Source organism: Rana temporaria, chromosome 5, assembly GCF_905171775.1.
Source record: "Rana temporaria chromosome 5, aRanTem1.1, whole genome shotgun sequence".
NCBI lineage: Eukaryota > Metazoa > Chordata > Amphibia > Anura > Ranidae > Rana > Rana temporaria.
Genome location: NC_053493.1, coordinates 274,527,738 through 274,545,909, shown reverse-complemented (window position 1 = coordinate 274,545,909; position 18,172 = coordinate 274,527,738). Strand labels below are relative to the sequence as shown.

Genomic DNA, 18,172 nt, shown 5'->3' with positions numbered 1-18,172 from the left:
ATCCCCTCCCACTGCATTATTAATACACAAACTATATGTGTATATGCTAGTGGGTAGTAATCCAATTTTTATCTTACGATTTATCGGATCCTCTTCTGGCCGTTACCATGAGGAGTGTGGGCATATGAAGCCCACTAGCAACCTCTTCCTGGATAACATATCGAGAGGTGAATGCTGGGTAACCAGCATGCACATCTCGCACATGTGAGATGCCACTGCGGCCATAGCGCAGATTGCTTATCAAGTTGCCATAACAATGGGCAGTGGCGGAGGAAGGTTCCGCCTGTTATGGCAACCTAGATAGGCCTTAAATCGTGTCATTTCCTTTTGGTAAATAAACGCTTTTTTTACACACTCCTGCCCGCTGACTCCTGGGAAATGATGACTCTCATTTCCCAGGAACACAGGTGAGGGAGGAAGTGATACGGAGCCGGAAGTGACAGATTAGGAGCCGCCACCTAGCAACAGAGCACTTCAGGTAAGTAAAAAAAATGTTTTTACCCCAAATGTTTGTCATTATTGATCAATGACTGGGAAAATGTAAAAAAAATAAAAAATCAGGGTGGAATTCCACTTTAAGCCAAATATGTGACACTGAAGAATATCACACTCTGGTTGTGTGGTGAATATTAGGTGCGTGCGTGCACACACTATATTGTCAAGTATTGGAACGCATGCCTTGTGAACACAATAATGAACTTTAATGGCATCCCAATCTTAGTACGTAGGGTTCAATATTGAGTTGTCCCAAACTTTGCTGCTATAACAGCTTCAACTCTTCTAGATAGGCTGTCCACGAGATTTAGCAGTGTGTCTATGGGAATGTTTGACCATTCTTCCAGAAGCACATTTGTGAGGTCAGACTCTGATGTTGGACGAGAAGGCCTGGCTCGCAGTCTCCTCTCTAATTCATTTCAAAGGTGTTCTATCTTGTTGAGCTTGGGACTCTGTGCAGGCCAGTCAAGTTCCTTCACCCCAAACTCGTTCATTCATGTCTTTATGGACCTTGCTTTGTGCACTTGTTCAAATCATTAGGTGGGATTATGGTGTGGGGTTGCTTTTCAAGGGTCAGGCTTAGCCCCCTAGTTTCAGTGAAGGGAACTCTTATGGCGTCTGCATACAAAGATATTTTGGACAGTTTCATGCTCCCAACTTTGTGGTAACAGTCTGGGGATGGCCCCTTCCTGTTCCAATATCACTGCACACCAGTGCACAAAGCAAGGTGCATAAGGACATGGATGAGCGAGTTTGGGGTGGAGGAACTTGACTAGCCTGCACAGAGTCCTGACCTCAAGCCGACAGAACATCTTTGGGGTGAATTAAACTGCAGAGTGTGAACCAGGCCTTCTTACCCACATCAGTGCCTGACCTCACAAATGTGTTTCTGGAAGAATGGTTAAACACTCCCATAGACACACTCCTAAACCTTGTGGACAGCCTTCCCAGAAGAGTTGAAGCTGTTATAGCTGCAAAGGGTGGGCCAACTCAATATTGAACCCTACGGACTAAGACTGGGATGCTATTAAAGGGGGGGGGGGGGGAGAGAGAGAGAGAGAGAGAGAGAGAGAGAGAGAGAGAGAGAGAGAGAGAGAGAGAGAGAGAGAGAGAGAGAGAGAGAGAGAGATTATTATTTATTTTAAAGCACTGACAACTTATGCAGTACTTAAAATACTAGCAGTCCCTGCATTGCTAGCTTATATTCATACATAACCATTTTTTTGAGCTGGCTGGAAATTGGTTCCCTGATCTTTTTTTGTGCTAAATAAACCCTAAAACAATGATGATCTGTGTTTGGTTAGTTGCTTTGGAGTGCAGGGGGTACATCAGGTGTCTAATAGACCCCTAATGTCTACATAAAAAGGGACCAGGTACTGCCCTAAGCTAACACAAGAGGGCATGTTAGCCCCCTTGTGATAGTAATAACGCTAAATAAAAAAGTTGGTTCCAATGTCACCTTACAATGCTGTTTGTACCAAACTCTTGTTAAACAAAAAAAAAAATCATTGAAAACAAAAAAAACAAAAAAATAAATAAAGCACCCCAATCACTTCAAGCATACATGCAAATGCACACAACCACATAGGTCTAGAATGCATATGTAATCAGTGATTGCACCACACGTGAGGCATTGCCACAAATGTCGCAGGGAGAGCAATAAATTCTAGGGACTTTTTTTATGACGATATGACGCCCAGCAGAATAAGCAGCGTTTGCGCGCCCAGCGTGGTGATCGGTGCTGTGGTGTGTCAGTCTGACACACCGCAACTCTGATCTAGGCAAAGAGCCTCCGACAGAGGCTCTTAACCACGTGATAAGCTGTGTCCAATCACAGTTGATCACAGTGTAAACAGGAAAGGCTATGTATTGGCTTTTCCTCTATCATGTCTGAAAGACGTGAGTAGAGGACAGCCAATCAGCTGCTCTCCTGACAGGGGGTCTGCGCTGATTGTCAGTGCAGCCTCCCCAGAGAATGCCCACCCAGGACCACCAGGGATGCACACCAATGATGCCCAGCCATTTGTAGACTGTAAGCGCTAACGAGCAGGGCCCTCTGATCCTTCTTGTACTGAATTGTATTGTAACTGTACTGTCTTCCCTGATGTTGTAAAGCGCTGCGCAAACAGTTGGCGCTATATAAATCCTGTATAATAATAATAACCACCAGGTATGCCCACCAGGGATGCCAATCAGTTCCCTTAAATGAAGCCTGCCAGTGCCACCTCATCAGTGCCCGTCAGTGAAGGAGAAAACATACTTTTTGACAAAACTTTATAAACAGAAACAAAAGAAAAAAAATTGTTTTTCAAAAAAATTTTGTTTATAGTACAAAAAATAAAAACCGCAGAGGTGATCAAATACCACCAAAATAAAGCTCTATTTGTGGAAACAAAACTATAAATTGCTTGGGTACAGTGTAGCATGACCGCTCAATTGTCATTTAAAAAGCGTCAGCGCTAAAAGCTGAAAATCAGCTTGGGCAGGAAGGGGGGAAGTGCCCTGTATTGAAGTGGTTAAACCGTTTTAAGGCATGTTGGTAGACATGGTATTTCACTACTCTATAGTGTTACACATTAACTAAAGAGGTGAGTGTATTTTAGAAACCTTCTGCAGTAAACATTAAAAAAAAAAAAAAAAGGGAGAAAAGAAAAATGGATTTAGCTTTAAAGTCAATTCTGGGGGGAAAAAACCCTTTAGAAGCGAAAATGTAGAAACATGAAAAGGAATTTTGTTATGCAACCTTCACAATTGCCATCATTTAAGTACACTAGTGCTTTTCTGCATGTTCCCCACTAGATGGCGCTTGTCTACATTTTATGTAGGCATGCTTAATACGCTGTTATTCATCAAAGCTGTTCTATACTTCCTCTGACAGCGCATGTTTTGCAAGTAATCTATCTACCCAAATGAAGAGTCAACAAAACGAACTGCTGGTGGGGCTTGGAGGCTGAAACAGGTAAATGTTTGGTTGGCATTATTGTGAAGCTAAACAAGCTAAACAAGGCACTATAAAACTGTATTGTACATTGGTGTCACCATTTCTCTCTTTTATGGAGGGTTGTAGAATGTTGTAATCATTACATGAGTGTTCTTCAGACATTTTTTTTTTATTGTCTTCAGACAAGCATCACAAAAAAATGTACTTTTTACAAGCAGTCACTTGCTAGCTTTTATGAATATTCAAATTATCTATTCACGTGGAAAGAATGATAGGGAGGTGACCGATATGTGAGGCACTTCTTGTCTCTCACTAAATAAAGAGTATTGAGAAAAGGCTGTGAATACTGTATATGGAATCTTTTGCTGTACAGTGGTCTGTCAGCTTCTGTCAAAGGGACATGCTAAAAAAACAACATTCAGCGCTCGGCCAATGGGGGTGCAGGGGGGGTTTGGTCCCCCTGCCAGAATACAATAGCAATGGTGATCTGTTTTAATTTTGCTCGACCCAGCAAAGAAAAAAAAAAAAATAGTCTATGGGACAGGAAGTAGAGCGGGACAAAAGGTGAAAAAAACATGACAGGGGTTTAAACCCCCTTCCTGCCCAGGCCATTTTTCAGCACTGTCACACTTTGAATGACAATTGCGCAGTCATGCTACACTGTACCCAAATTTAATCTTTATAATTTTTTTCCCCACAAATAGAGCTTTTTTTGGTGGTATTTGATCACCTCTGCGGTTTTTATTTCTTGCACTATAAACAAAAGAAAAGTGACAAGTTTGAAAAAAAAAACACAATTGATTAGTTTGCGCAAAAGTTATATAGCTGGATTCAGTAAGAGCGCCGCATCTTTAAGGCGGCATAGCGTATCGTATGTACGCTACGCCGCCGTAAGTTAGATAGGCAAGTACTGTATTCACAAAGCACTTGCCTTCTAACTTACGGCAGCGTAGCGTAAATGTGGCCGGCGTAAGCGCGCCTAATACAAATGAGGATGGGGGGGCGTGTTATATGTAAATGTGTGGTGACCCGACGTGATTGACGTTTTTTTTTACGAACGGCGCATGCGCTGTCCGTGTACATATACCAGTGTGCATTGCTCCAAAGTAAGCCGCAAGGACATATTGGTTTAGACGTGAAAGTAAATGACGTCCAGCCCCGTTCACGGACGACTTACACAAACGATGTAAATTTTTCAAATTTCGACACGGGAACGACGGCCATACTTAAAGCGGATGTGCTAGTATAAAAAAATATTAAAAGCCAGCAGGTACAAATACTGCAGCTGCTGACTTTTAATATTAGTACACTTACCTGTCCTGGAGTCCAGCGCCGTCCGCAGCAGAGGACGAGCGATCGCTCGTCTCTCTGCTGCTCCCCCCTCCATCCTCAGTGAGGGAACCAGGAAGTGAAGCACTCCGGCTTCACTACCCGGTTCCCTAAGGCGCATGTGCGAGTCGCGCTGCGCCCGCCGATTGGCTCACACGCTGTGTGCTGGGAGCCGAGTGTTCCCAGCGCACAACGGGCGACAGACGGGAAGTCAGAAAAACCCGTCTTTTGCCCGTAGCGTGTGGCCGGAAGTGGGTGAAAATACTTGTTTTTAGACAGGTATCTGCACCCCCCTCCCCCCCTGAAAGGTGTCAAATGTGACACCGGAGGGGGGGCGGGTGCCGATCAGCGTGAGTTCCACTTTAGGGTGGAGCTCCGCTTTAACATTGACTAGGCCAGCTAGGGGGCAGCTTTAACTTTACGCAGCGTATCTCTTACGGAAACGGCGTATATTTACTGTGACGGGCGCATGTACGTTCGTGAATCAGCGTATCTAGGCATTTACATATTCTACGCCAAACTCAACGGAAGCGCCACCTAGCGGCCAGCCCAAATATTGCACCCTAAGATACGACGGCGCAGGCCGTCGTATCTTAGCTAGGTTTAAGTGTATCTCAGTTTGAGAATACACTTAAACTTACGACGGCGCAGATTCAGAGTTACGTCGGCGTATCTACTGATACGCCGGCGTAAATCTTTCTGAATCTAGCTAATAGCGTCTACAAAATAGGGGATAGATTTATGGCATTTTTTTTTTCTGTAATGGCGGCGATCTGCTATTTTTATCGTGACTGGGATATTGCGGCGGACATAATCAGACACTTTTGACACTATTTTTGGACCATTCACATTTATACAGCGATCCGTGCTATAAAAAAAAAGCACCGATTACTGTATAAATATGACTGGCAGAAAAGGGGTTAACACTAGGGGTCGATCAAGGGGAGGAGACCGATCGATGTGCCTCTTTACTGGAAACACACCATCGGTCTCCTCTCACCTGACAGGACGTGGATCTGCGATTTACACGCACAGATCCACGGTCCTGCTCTATCACCGGGAAATCGCGGGTACCCGGCGGACGTGGGCGCGCCCCCTAGAGGACATCATATGACGCCCAGCCAGAACGAGAGCTGCACCGCTTAGCCGTCATTTGACGGCCAGCAAGTGGTTAAAGTGATTGCAAAGCTTGAATTTTTCCCCATAAAAATAAATATACATGTTATACTTACCTGCTTCTGTTGCAGTGGATTGGCACAGAGCAGCCCAGATCCTCCTCTTCTCCCTCTTCGCTGCTCCTGGCCCCTCCCTCCTGTGAAGTGCCCCCCCAGCAAGCAGCTTGCTATGGGGGCACCCGAGCCGAGTCACAGCTCCCTGTGTCCATTCAGACACAGAGCCCCGAAGCGGCCCTACCCCCTTTCTCCCGATTGGCTAGGTGTGTATGTGTATATGTATGTGTATGTGTATATGTATGTGTATATGTATGTGTATGTGTATATATGTGTATATATGTGTATATATATATATATATATATATATATATATATATATATATATATATATATATATATATATATATATATATATACACATATATACATATATATATATACATATATACACACACACACACACACACACACACACACACACACACACACATATATATATATATATATATATATATATATACACACACACACACACACACACACACACACACATATACATACATACACACCCCTACACTTTGTTTAAACCTCTAGAAATCTAGGAAAACTACTTTTTTGCTGTCATCTCAAAGTTGAAATTACAGGCCCTTGTAACAGAAATGGCAGTATATGACTGTTACTCATACTAGTTTGCACTTGCACTAAAATGTATTCAAGATGTTTCGGTTGTCAATTCTCATACATTTTTTTTATGTGCCTCTACATATATACATATACACACACATCTACACTTGAGAGGTCATTTGTGAGATGTGACATACTCTACAATATTAAGGAACATTTAATTGAATTAAATTTAATATTTCTTCAGGGTCTACTTTTTATCATTTAGGAATTTAACCTAAAAGTACATTCCTATTTCAATGTACTGATCATATCCTATATTCCTGCAAAAATCTTGTCATATTTCTATTGCAAGAATTTAGTTCCACAAATTTTTTATGGTTTTAAAAGAGAAATTAAATATTTAAATATACTAAAACTGAATTTGGCATAAACAACAATATATTTTGTTTATATGCAGTTTTCTAGGTGGCCCATGATATACATCTTCTAATTTTGATATGAGTATTCTGTAAGCGCTATTTTTATGGGAAGCCCTTCGCTATTGTACAGGAAACTCTAACACAGTGACATAAAATAGAATAAATACAGCAGTTGTGTTATTTAAAGACTGCATTGCCAAGTGTATACTATCTATACTTTGAGTTAAGGGTGAATAAAACGTAGCCAGTTTTCTTGGGACAAGTTCTCTTGAACAGACACACCAAATATCGATATCTGCTTTTTGAGCAAGTTTAATTTATAATGCAATGACTGCAAACAATAGGCTGTGTGCACCAACCTGGTGATGGTGTAGCCGATTCTTCAAAGCTGTCATCATCAGCCCCTTCATCTCCAATGCCAGAAGCCAAAGAGTCTTCTGGAGCGGAAGCAGAGTCAGGACTGCTGGGTCTACTAGCAGAGTCGCCTTCACTATTTGATCCATAGCGGTCAGTGTGCGTAACCGAACCGCTTTCACTCAAACTTCTACGTTCCTTTCGATGGACTCTTGAATGAAGCACCATTTGGTGATATGTTCGAAATATTTTCCCACATTCAAAGCATTCAGTGGATTTGTTCTGAGAAGACCTGCGGCTCTGGCGTGAAGGTGGCCTAAATTCCAAATCAGTAGGCGTTTCGACAGCATTTTCGACAGGTTGAGCACTGCTGCTTTTCTCGGGGCGAGCCCCACTTGAGCAACTCCGTTTTTTTGGATTGCTGGTGATGTTACCTTCAGGCTCTCGTTTGCGTTTCTCCTGATTGACGAGACTGTATTCGCCTTTATCTCGGTCATAACACACATCTGCATCGGCCAAGGTTTCATCCCATCCCAAATATTTCACATATTCTGTAGGCTCAGCAACTTTGCCCTTTGTGGCCAGCTGCCAAGCTTGATAGCTATTGATTGGGTCAAGTTCAGGAACTCTCTTCCCTTGATGCATGTCTGAGCATTTCAGTGTATCTTCTAAAGGCCGTAGCTTCAGATAGTCCAAGAAATATGGTTTTGATCCTGGTCCATCTGAACTGACATCTTGCAAACCAGTATTTTGTGTGGTTTTGTCTTCACTAGAACCTTCCTCTATTTTGCAGTGGATTAAATTGTGTGCATTTAAACTTTCTAAGTTTGTAAATAAGTTTCCACATTTCACGCAAACTTCATAGAGGCATAAGCCAGTCATCATAGTCTCCTCTTGAACAACATCATTAATAGTGGCTACCGGATCAGTATCAGATTTGGGTTTGTTTTTGTTCCCAGTTTTGGGGCCATGAGATTTCATGTGATTTTTCAAAAACCAGGGCTCTTTAAATCTTCTGCCACATATATGGCATCCATGGTCAAATGATCCTCTATGCTTCTTCATGTGGGCTTTAAGAAACCAAGCCTGACCAAAAGCTTGACCACAGATTTCACAAGGAAATTCCCCTGAATTAAGATCATTTTTCCCATTCTCTGCGAATCCATCCCTGTTTAATGGGATTGCTGTTGTGATATGATCCTTCTCAATGTGGTTTAACAAGGTCTCCTCTCGCAGAGTCATGTAACTACAGAACCTGCATTTATATGGCTTGTGAACTTGTAGAAGATGCTGGTCGAGCTCTTTTTTTCTATCATACTTGTTTTTACAGAACATGCAATGGTAGTCACCAGGCTTGTTATTATCATCAGCTGCCTCCAAGTCTTCTAACTGCAAAGAGCCATTAAGAATTTTGTTGCAAGCAGACGTGCTTTTAGTTGGGCTTGCGCACACACCCATTCCTTCAGAGGCTCCAAGTTCTCCATGTGACTCTCCCATTTCCACATCCTGGACCTGGCCAAGAGTACCAGTCCTATGTGTTCGCAGGTGTATCTTCAGATTACCTTTCTGGGCAGCTCTATGGTCACAGTATGGGCATTTATATGGCTTTTCACCTGTGTGCTTTCGCATGTGCTGTGAAAGAGAGCTCTGGAAAGGAAAGCTTTTCCCACAAATGACACAACTGAAGGATGTTGGTCTGTCATCTTCATCATTTTTACTTGACTTAGCAGCAGATTCACGTAGTTCCATATCAATCGGTTTCCTTCGTTCCATTAGCAATGGAACATGAGGCAGGGAGACAAAATCAGTATAGGAAACGTTGGCTGTGGAGTTGTGTACTCAGCCTTATGCTACTTGTTCAGCATAGCTTCAAGAATGATCTTCAGAAACTTATGCCCACAACTACTTCCATCAGGATACTATAAAAAAAAACAAAAAGGGAGAAACCAAAATATTAATATAGTGTTTTAATTAATCATAAAAATAAAAAGCCTAAAAACAAAATGCATTATTCATTAAACAAAGATTTTGCTACAGCAATTATTCAATGTACAAAACACAAGACCCTGCCCCCTTCAAAGATACCGTAAAAACCTTTACTACAACCTGAAGAAAGGGATTCTGGAATTACTTTTCACACTGCAACATGTCCTTTATAAAAAGATTTTTACATAAACAGCAACCTTGTCTATGCTTCTAATATACAGTACATGATTTCAACTTCAAAACAAATCCACAGATAGTGGACATCTGCAAATACAAACAAAAACAAAGCAATGCATCAGGAAAAAATAAACATTAGGTCTATTCATCTAGGATAACTCTAACAATGGCAGAAGAGCCCTTAAGTAGTTGTAAACCCTTACATATATCCAGTAAAGTGACTGGCCTCAGGTAATACACAGAGATGAAACAAATCCTTCTACATAATGTGTACCTGTTTATGTGCAGTCTTCGCTTCTCTACCTGTGTTCAAAGGCCAGAATTTATAAAGCTTGTCTGAGCTGTCAGAAACAAGGGGGGCTAAAGTTACACTCAGCAGAGCTCAGTGAGTAGAGCTCTTCTGCATAAGCACACAGATTTTACTGTTGTGGGTTTAGTAACACTTTAAGCTCAGTATTTTTTCAGTGCGGCAAATTTCCATGTGAACCACAGCATCACAACACTGCTGCAGTGAAAAAAACTGTACTGAAATGTGCCTCATTACTTTTCAATAACGTTTCATTAAATATACTGTATACTTAAAGCGGTGTTCCAGCCTTAAAAAAAAAAAAAAAAAAAAAAATTAAGTCAGCAGCTACAAACACTGCGAGAATTAAAGAAGCTAAAATGCTTTTAAACCAGTACCACCTACAGGTAAGCATAAAATAAGGCTGTTTCCTAAATAAGGCTGTTTCCTAAACTTGCGGAGTTTAGGAGATATTCACACTGGATGTAGCCGGTGGCATCACCGGCGCATGCGCTCTGAAAGGACAGAATGCCCATGCCATCTCTTTAGAACTCTGTGCTGTAAACCATGACTACTGCATACATACATACATACATAGGAGTACATAGGAGTTACGTCATCACAGCTCAGCCAGCAAACCCAGGAAGGAAGACAGGGTGAAGATTGAAGCCCTGTCAGCGGGGTGACTGCTGGATGGCTTCATTTTAAAGTAGTTCATAATGTGCTAGTATACATATTTCATAATGTGCTAGTACTAGCACATTATGTAAAGCAGTGGTGAATTCGCGCTTCCCTTTGAATAAAATAATAAACACAACCAAAGACACATTATGCCATTGCCTTGCAGGTTTTTTTTTGTGGTTGTAAACTGCTGCAGTAAAAAGAAGACACAAATAAAATAAAGAAAACTTTCCCCTGTAAAACAATTGCATAAGGTTCTGGTATGCATCGCATACTATCACATTGTGAAATACTTACCCCGGTATTCCTCAAGGGTTCGTGGACCACAGCTGTGCAAGTAGCCAGAGCCGCAATTATGCCACTCCCGCACATGCATGGTGCTCTGAAGGTCCATCACAGTATGCCAGATAATCAAAGCGCATGAGTCGGTGACGTCACCGGCTGAATCCAGTGTGAATATCTCCTTAACAGTGCCTTTAAGAGAGATTCATTTTACCTACAGGTAAGCCTTATTATAGGCTACATGTATGCAAAAAAAAAAAAAAAAATCCTCAAGCGGACTTTATCGCTTTAAAGTCCGTGTTTTACTACCGCTTTAAAGCGGTCACACTTGCCTTATTCTTCACTCTGACCGGCTTTCACCATGCTGTACCACAAGTCGCCTGAAGCCTTTTCTCTTGGGCAGGGGGGCCAAACTCAGATGTTTTCATCAATGCAGAACCAGTAGTCCTGTACTGTATTTGAGGATGGGGAAGGTTCGCCCAACACTTAGAGCTTCAGACAGAAGAGGAAAGCATCGGAGGCCAGAAAACTATTGCAGCTCCATATTCATTAATCTTTTTTTTTTTCTTTTACTTTATTGCAACTAGTGTTACTACCTGAATTTGACTTCGTATCAGCCACTTGCAATGACCTACATAGCAGCACAGGTACAACAAGAGGCAGGCCTAAGGCCCCTTTCACACGACAAGCCCGCTCGGATCCGCCTGTCTGTTTTTCAGGCAGATTCGTGAGGTGTCCGCTGACACCTGCCTGCCATCCGAAGCGCTAAAATCAGACGTATGGATACCATTCAGCTATCCTTCTAGAGGATCAGATCAGATGAGATCTGTTGAAAACGGACTTGCTGATCTCCCCATGGGAATCAGCAAAATCTGTCAGGCCCCTCCCGGATCAGTGATCAGAGACGGACCTGTCATCCGCCAGCTCAGCTGAGATCAACAGAGCGATCCCCCGCTGGGCTGGCGGACTCCGCTAAATGGATCCACCCTGTGTGGAAGGGGCCTGAGAGTCAATGAGATGAGCCGAAATTAAATTAAATTGCTGTTAAAAAAATAAAATAAAGGCTGTCCAATTAGAAGGCTGAGAGGGGGCACCAATGTATTCCTTTTCTAAACTTGTGCAATCCACTTGTATATGTTGTATGATGGGGATGTCCAAATCTCAGGACTGAATGGACATAACCGGCAGCACTGATCGAGAGAACATTTTCCAACTGGCTGGTTGTACACAAAAGACAATCAATAGATGGGACTTGTATAAAACCAGCCTGCCTATAAATGGATCGCAATTTGCCCGGTTCTTGCTTAACCAACTAAATTTTGATCAATGTTTGGTTGGCTTTACTCTAGTTAATTGTGATGGAACTGGGTTCCAGCATTAATGAACATAGAATAGTTTATCAACTAACACCATAGCTCAAACAAGAGGAAACACTTTATAATGTTTTAGTTGTTTTAAATTTTCTGACCTGCACTATAAGGCGGACTAATTTGCCTCTATGTGCAATACAAACACTTTGAGTTCAGGAGGCACCAATTATTCCGTGCAAGACAACAGAAACATTTGCAGAGGGCATTTCTACAGCTAAAATGCTAATAATGTTCTCCAAATATGTATCCAAAACAAAAAGTGGTTCATCTACAGCTTGGTCAAGGCATCTGTTAATAAAGAAAAGCCCATGTCATCACAACCAATGAATGCAAGATAAACAATTATCAGTTTATAATTCAGAGTCCCGACTTGCCACATGAAATGATGCATTCACTATTGGAAGAGTATGTACCATTGATGACAACCTCAGGGCTTCTGCTGCTGTCAGGCCAATCAATAATCCATTATGAACAAAATACATGTCTACTCTCATACCAAGAACCATATAAAAGGATCTCTATGTACACTATTGCAAAATAAACAGAGGTATAGACACTGCAGTAACTGTCATGGTTGTAAAAGCTATGGTTTTGTTAATATTAACTACTGCATTGATGTCTGGATAACACCTATATACCATCCTAATATACAAAAATACAGGACTGGAATTGCAAAAGTAGAAATAAAAAAAATGTTACAACTCTGTACGGTGCCTAAAAAACAAAGCGCAATGTTAGGTCACACTTTCCATCTTTTGTCTTTTTTTTCCTTGCAGTCTTTAACGTCTGTTACCATAAGCTATCCATACCGTATTTAGAAACCATTGACATCAATGACATTCACCCTTGACAAAGCGCTTACCATGGGTAAAAACAAATACGGTAATTCACTTTTAAGGTTTGTATCATATTTAAAGAAAAAAAAAAATGGTGCAAACCTTCCCCCTTAAAAGGAAACATAATAAGGGCTTACTATGTCTTCTAGATGTAGAGCAATGATAAACCACCAAATATATAGATTAATAGGGCCCTCATGTTTTTATTTCAAAGACATTGGTTTGGAAAGAATTCACAACAACATTCTATGACCTGTATAAACTCCAATTACTTTCTTCTGTAAAGAACAGTTCATACTTCCAATACAATTTTGTTTTCATATTTGGAAGTTATGTTTAATTTGAGCTGGGGGGTACAATAGCTTCCCAAATTTAAACAAGCAGTGATTGCATAAGGGAAGCCAAACTGGGCCTCCATTCTATGAGCGGCCTCAAGAACTACCTTGTGATTTGAAATATTGTTTTCTCCTGTAAGTTTACAGTGAATGCAAGGGCAAGACCACTGTATTCCAGCATCATTCAGTGCTACATTCATTCAACAGTAGTATGGGTAGCTAGAGTAGAATAGGAAGAAAGTGATGCAGGAGAAATGGGTGGTGCATCTGGGAAAAAGAAAGGCTCAAAATTTTACAGGGCTTCTGATCTACTGACTGGTGCACTAAGGTGAACATAAGTTGGGGTGGCTGAATATGCCAAATGTATTGCTATGTGCCAAGGACAACAGGGTGCATGGTGTGCAGTGCTGAAAATTAGGGTGCATGCTGTAGTCGGTGGGAAATTGTGCCGTGGGTAAGGGTGCTTTGTGGTGTATACAAAATTTATGTAATGGGTTGAATGCTACAGTGTGCTGAATAATTTCAACCTGCCTACAAAAGGACCAAATATATTTAGGATATGGTTTCCCAACAGTGCCAGCCTCATGGAAAGAAATTGGGGCGCAGTGCCTTTCAAGTCACCCCGCCTGGCGATTATTAACATTTCTACCACAAGGCAAAAAGAGGCAGCTGCCCCAGTTCACCAAGTTCCCAACAATAAAAATAGAAAACATTATCCAGAGTGGCTGAATTATGTGGTACTCTAATATGTAAATTCTCAAGAACGTTTCTTGCTTACCCATTACAAGGATTTATGGCCTTATTAGTCAACAGGAACATGCAGGAGTTGGGTGGTCAGTGTGCCAACCTTTAACAATACAAAGTGTTACAATTTACACATCATAGTGCAACAGGATTTTGGGCTTCTGTGGCACTCAAGAATATGTACAAGTATGAACGTATTCCTATTGCTAATCAGACATGGCAGGTGTGCTTTAAAAAGGTACCCACACATAAGCACCGGCTGCTCAACCAGAGTGGGCAAAAATCCAAGATTTAGCAAATCTGAAAGATCTAGATGCTTGGATACCAGGCAACAGAAATTACCACGCAAAACTCCAATACACTGGCAAATATAGTCCCTAGGTTAATATATTTCCCATCCAGGGCCTATACATTCTGGTACATTAACATCCTTTATGTTACTCGTTAACGAATGTTGAGTTAGAGCATCCAATTTATTTGAATAAGCTGCCAACGCACTACAAGGGGCCTAAAAGCACACTTTTTCCACAGAGGCGTTAAAAGAGTTTTATAATGGTCAATGTCTAATGGCCTGTACACACAATCCGAATATCGTATGACAGGTCGTACGAATAAAGTCACAAAAATTCTCGTATGACAGAAGAAAAAAAAAAACTAAAAATCGGAAGTGATGCCATGTGTTGTAATGTATTTGTATTGTATTGTCGGACAACAACTATACCGACTAAACGAAAATCGTAAGATCTGGTATCGTACAAAGAAAATTTTCGTGCTTGTCTGCAGGGCTGTGGAGTCGGTAGATAAATGTTCCGACTCCTCAGTTTTATGTACTTCCGACTCCGACTCCTCTGTATTAATATGCAAATGTATTTTTTATACATTCCTTGAGGGAAAGAAACGCAACCTACCACAGGACTACTGGCTGGGAAGCCAACAGTCTACTGTATTGCACAGTTTAAGCAAAAGACAAACACAATGAAAATAAAGTTTGATAAAAAAAAATTTCCCATAGTCATGTTTAAAGTTTAAGCCAACAATCGGAGTTTACAAGTTTTTATAGCCTTAGCTAAATGACAGCAGTTTTTCCAATGGTTTACAGCTTCAGTCTTGAACTATTGGCCCTCCATTCCCTTCACTTATACAAGTGTCTCACTCTCTAGTCCTGCAAAAAACATATTTATTTAATCCCTTATCAGTGAGAGGCTAGGTTACACATGGACGCTGCGTTCCCTGTAAAAGCAGAACACAACACTATGGAAAGTATAAGTATTGCAGCTCCTAATTGTGCGTTGCGTGCCATATAGTGAAGCACATGAAAAGCATGCTTCTTCACGGTCACTTAACGTGTTCGTTTTGCGGTTACGTGAGGCACTGCATGCATTGGTCTTTATTCTTACAGTAGAGAAGTCATTAATTATAACTTTTTGCAAGTTGGGACATTTAAACTTGCTTTTTTTTTTTTTTATTACAATCTAAATTTAGTAGGAGTCGGAGTCGGTGCATTGTTTGCCGACTCCAGGTACCCAAAATTTCCCCCGACTCCGACTCCTCGACTCCGACTCCACAGCCCTGCTTGTCTGATCGGCTCTCAAAAGCCAAACGATCTGATTTTCGTACGATATTCGGATCGTGTTTACGGGACATAAGTCTAAAAGGAAATCAAACATTGGAGTAATTTTAATTTACAAAAGGACCTCATTAGGCATCTTCAATATGGCTACCACTTGTTTAAACTATTGTACTACAGAAAATCTTTAAAAAAAAAAAACTTTTAGAAAAGTCATAGGTAGCCATCAGAACGTGAACGTTTTGTTTAGGCAAGTTACTTTTCAGAATACACATGCCAAGCTAAATGAAGACTCTTATCTGACAAATTGAAAGCTCTGCCTGAAGTTTCCAAAGCTCACATGTAATAAGTCACAAATTACCATCAAATAGAAACTCTTGCCAACAACTGGTTGTTTAGAATAAAAAAAAAAAAAAAAAAAAAAATATGCATAGTTAACATACACACACGTAGGGGTGAGCAATCTCATGCCGTTTTAACATATTGAGGAGGTAAAATCCAGAGCAATGATCCATTAAACGCTGTTAAACATTACCAAACAAAAACAGAACTGTGGACAACAGCACAATTACCTGACTGATGCAGCTGCCGTATTTCTGCCAGCTGTTCACTACAAAAATATTACACCCACTGCTTACTGCAATTATACTGTATAGAAAAGGGTTCTGTGCATAAAAACAATGGGGTATTAACAGTTCTGCTTAAGCAGCAGTGTATTTAAACACTATCCTGTGCAGAAAAGCCACACGCTTTCCAGGTATTCCATAATACAGCAGTCAATGTGACCTAGATATTACTTGTGACTGAGTCTACCTGCACGGACTGCATTGTGCATCAGCAGCTTAGAGACAAAGGCATAAATCAGTACAGTTACAAACACAACAAGCTATGACAAGCATATTATGTAACTTCATTTTAATCCTACCTTGTTTTTTTTCCCCCCAACATGCCTGTGATTAGAATGCAGGTTGGATGTGGTGAAATAACAGCTAGGCGTCAGCATTTTTTCACCTCTTTGGTGCTTTGGGGTCATGCCCTAATTTACCAAAAAGGTGCCATGACTTGATTTTGAAAAACATTAAAAAATGGGGAAAAAGGTAGTACCAAAAACTGATAGTAGTCAAAAGACAAATACTATATTTTAAAGTAAAATATAATCGATATATGCTGCCTTTAATATTTTCAGCCCTCGTCCAACAATAGATGTTTCAGACAAAGGGAAGGAGCATCCCTAGTGCCAATGATTTCTTAGCTACCTAGGAAAACAGATGTTTCGGCTTGCTGACAAGACTACTGCTTGTAATGGTATACAGCAGAGCAGTATATAAACAGCGTTAATCATGGCTTGTTGCTAATGCACTCCCCAACACAAACAGAATCCCTTGTCTCCTGGTAAATTTGCTCAGTATTAATGTTGTGAGCAGATTTGCCTTGTATTGCTAGGAGACAGATAAGGATTTTAGAAGACAGTTACTCCTGTGAACACATCTGTAAGCCATGCGAATATAAAGCATAGGCTACACTGAACAGCACTGTTAGAGATACAAGGAACTAAACTCAATTAAAAATATAAATATAAAAGGAATTTTGATTGTGTTGTAACTCGCCAGTACATACTGAAGAGTGTTCACTGACAAGGAATATAACTTAATATAACTCACCCTCAAGAGAGTTTAATGGTGTGACAGGAATATGATTTGCCTCTGTCATTAGTGTGTTTTATCACTAGTAGCTGAACGCATGCAAAAGCGCGACAATAAAAATAACCATTGTGAAGCCACCCAATCTATCCGATGCTGTTCAGGTCAGAAGGTGGCCGAAAGCCCAAATCTATGCCAAATTATTATTTAAATAAAATAAAAAGCTACCCTTAGGGGAACGTCACAAGCAAGGTCTACTCTGCCTGAAGAAAAAAAAAGACCCACAGCATTCAGAATTGGTCCGATGACCAGTTTTCAGGCCAGTTCCATTTGAGAGAGGATCAGAGAGCCTAGGTTGCACTTAGACCTCGTACACGCGACCGAGAAACTTGCTGGTATTTTTATTTTTGCCGAGGAAACCGGTCGTGTGTACACTTTGATGAGGAAACTGTCGAGGATCTCGTCGAGCCAAAAAAGAGAGCATGTCTTTTTCCTCGACGGGAATGGGGAAATTTGGCTTGCCGAGATCCTCGACAGCCTAACAAGGCACTCGACATACAAAACTATGTGTTGCGCCCGTCGAGTTTCTCGGTTGTGTGTACGAGGCTTCAGAGAATATGGAGGCTGCCATTGCACATTCTAAAAAGGTTGGCTTCACATCCGACATAGGACTTCCTAAAACTTGAGAGTGCAAAATCTGGTGTAGCTGTGAACGGCAGCCAATCAGCATCTAACTTTAGCTAGTTTAATTAAGCTTTGACAAACAAAACAGGAAGTTGATTGGTTTCTATGCAGAGCTGTACCACATTTTGCACTCTCCAGTTTTAGTAAATCAACTAAATTGATTCAACGGTGTTATTACATTGAGTTAGAATGCAAAAGAACATTTCTAAATTTAAGGTCTGCATAGTTGTACCAGATCCAAGACTCA

At 41.0% G+C, this 18,172-nt stretch overlaps 1 protein-coding gene across 6 annotated transcripts in view; it reads right to left on the bottom strand.

Annotated features, from left to right (window-relative positions):
- ZNF516 (zinc finger protein 516) overlaps positions 1 to 18,172 on the bottom strand; it is a 130,122-nt gene that overhangs the window by 32,312 nt on the left and 79,638 nt on the right. For all 6 annotated transcript variants that reach the window (XM_040353877.1, XM_040353876.1, XM_040353873.1 and 3 more), the window contains one exon: positions 7,343 to 9,256. In XM_040353877.1, the coding sequence (XP_040209811.1) occupies positions 7,343 to 9,110 (1,768 nt within the window). In that variant the 5' untranslated portion in view covers positions 9,111 to 9,256. The remainder of the gene's footprint in view (positions 1 to 7,342; positions 9,257 to 18,172) is intronic.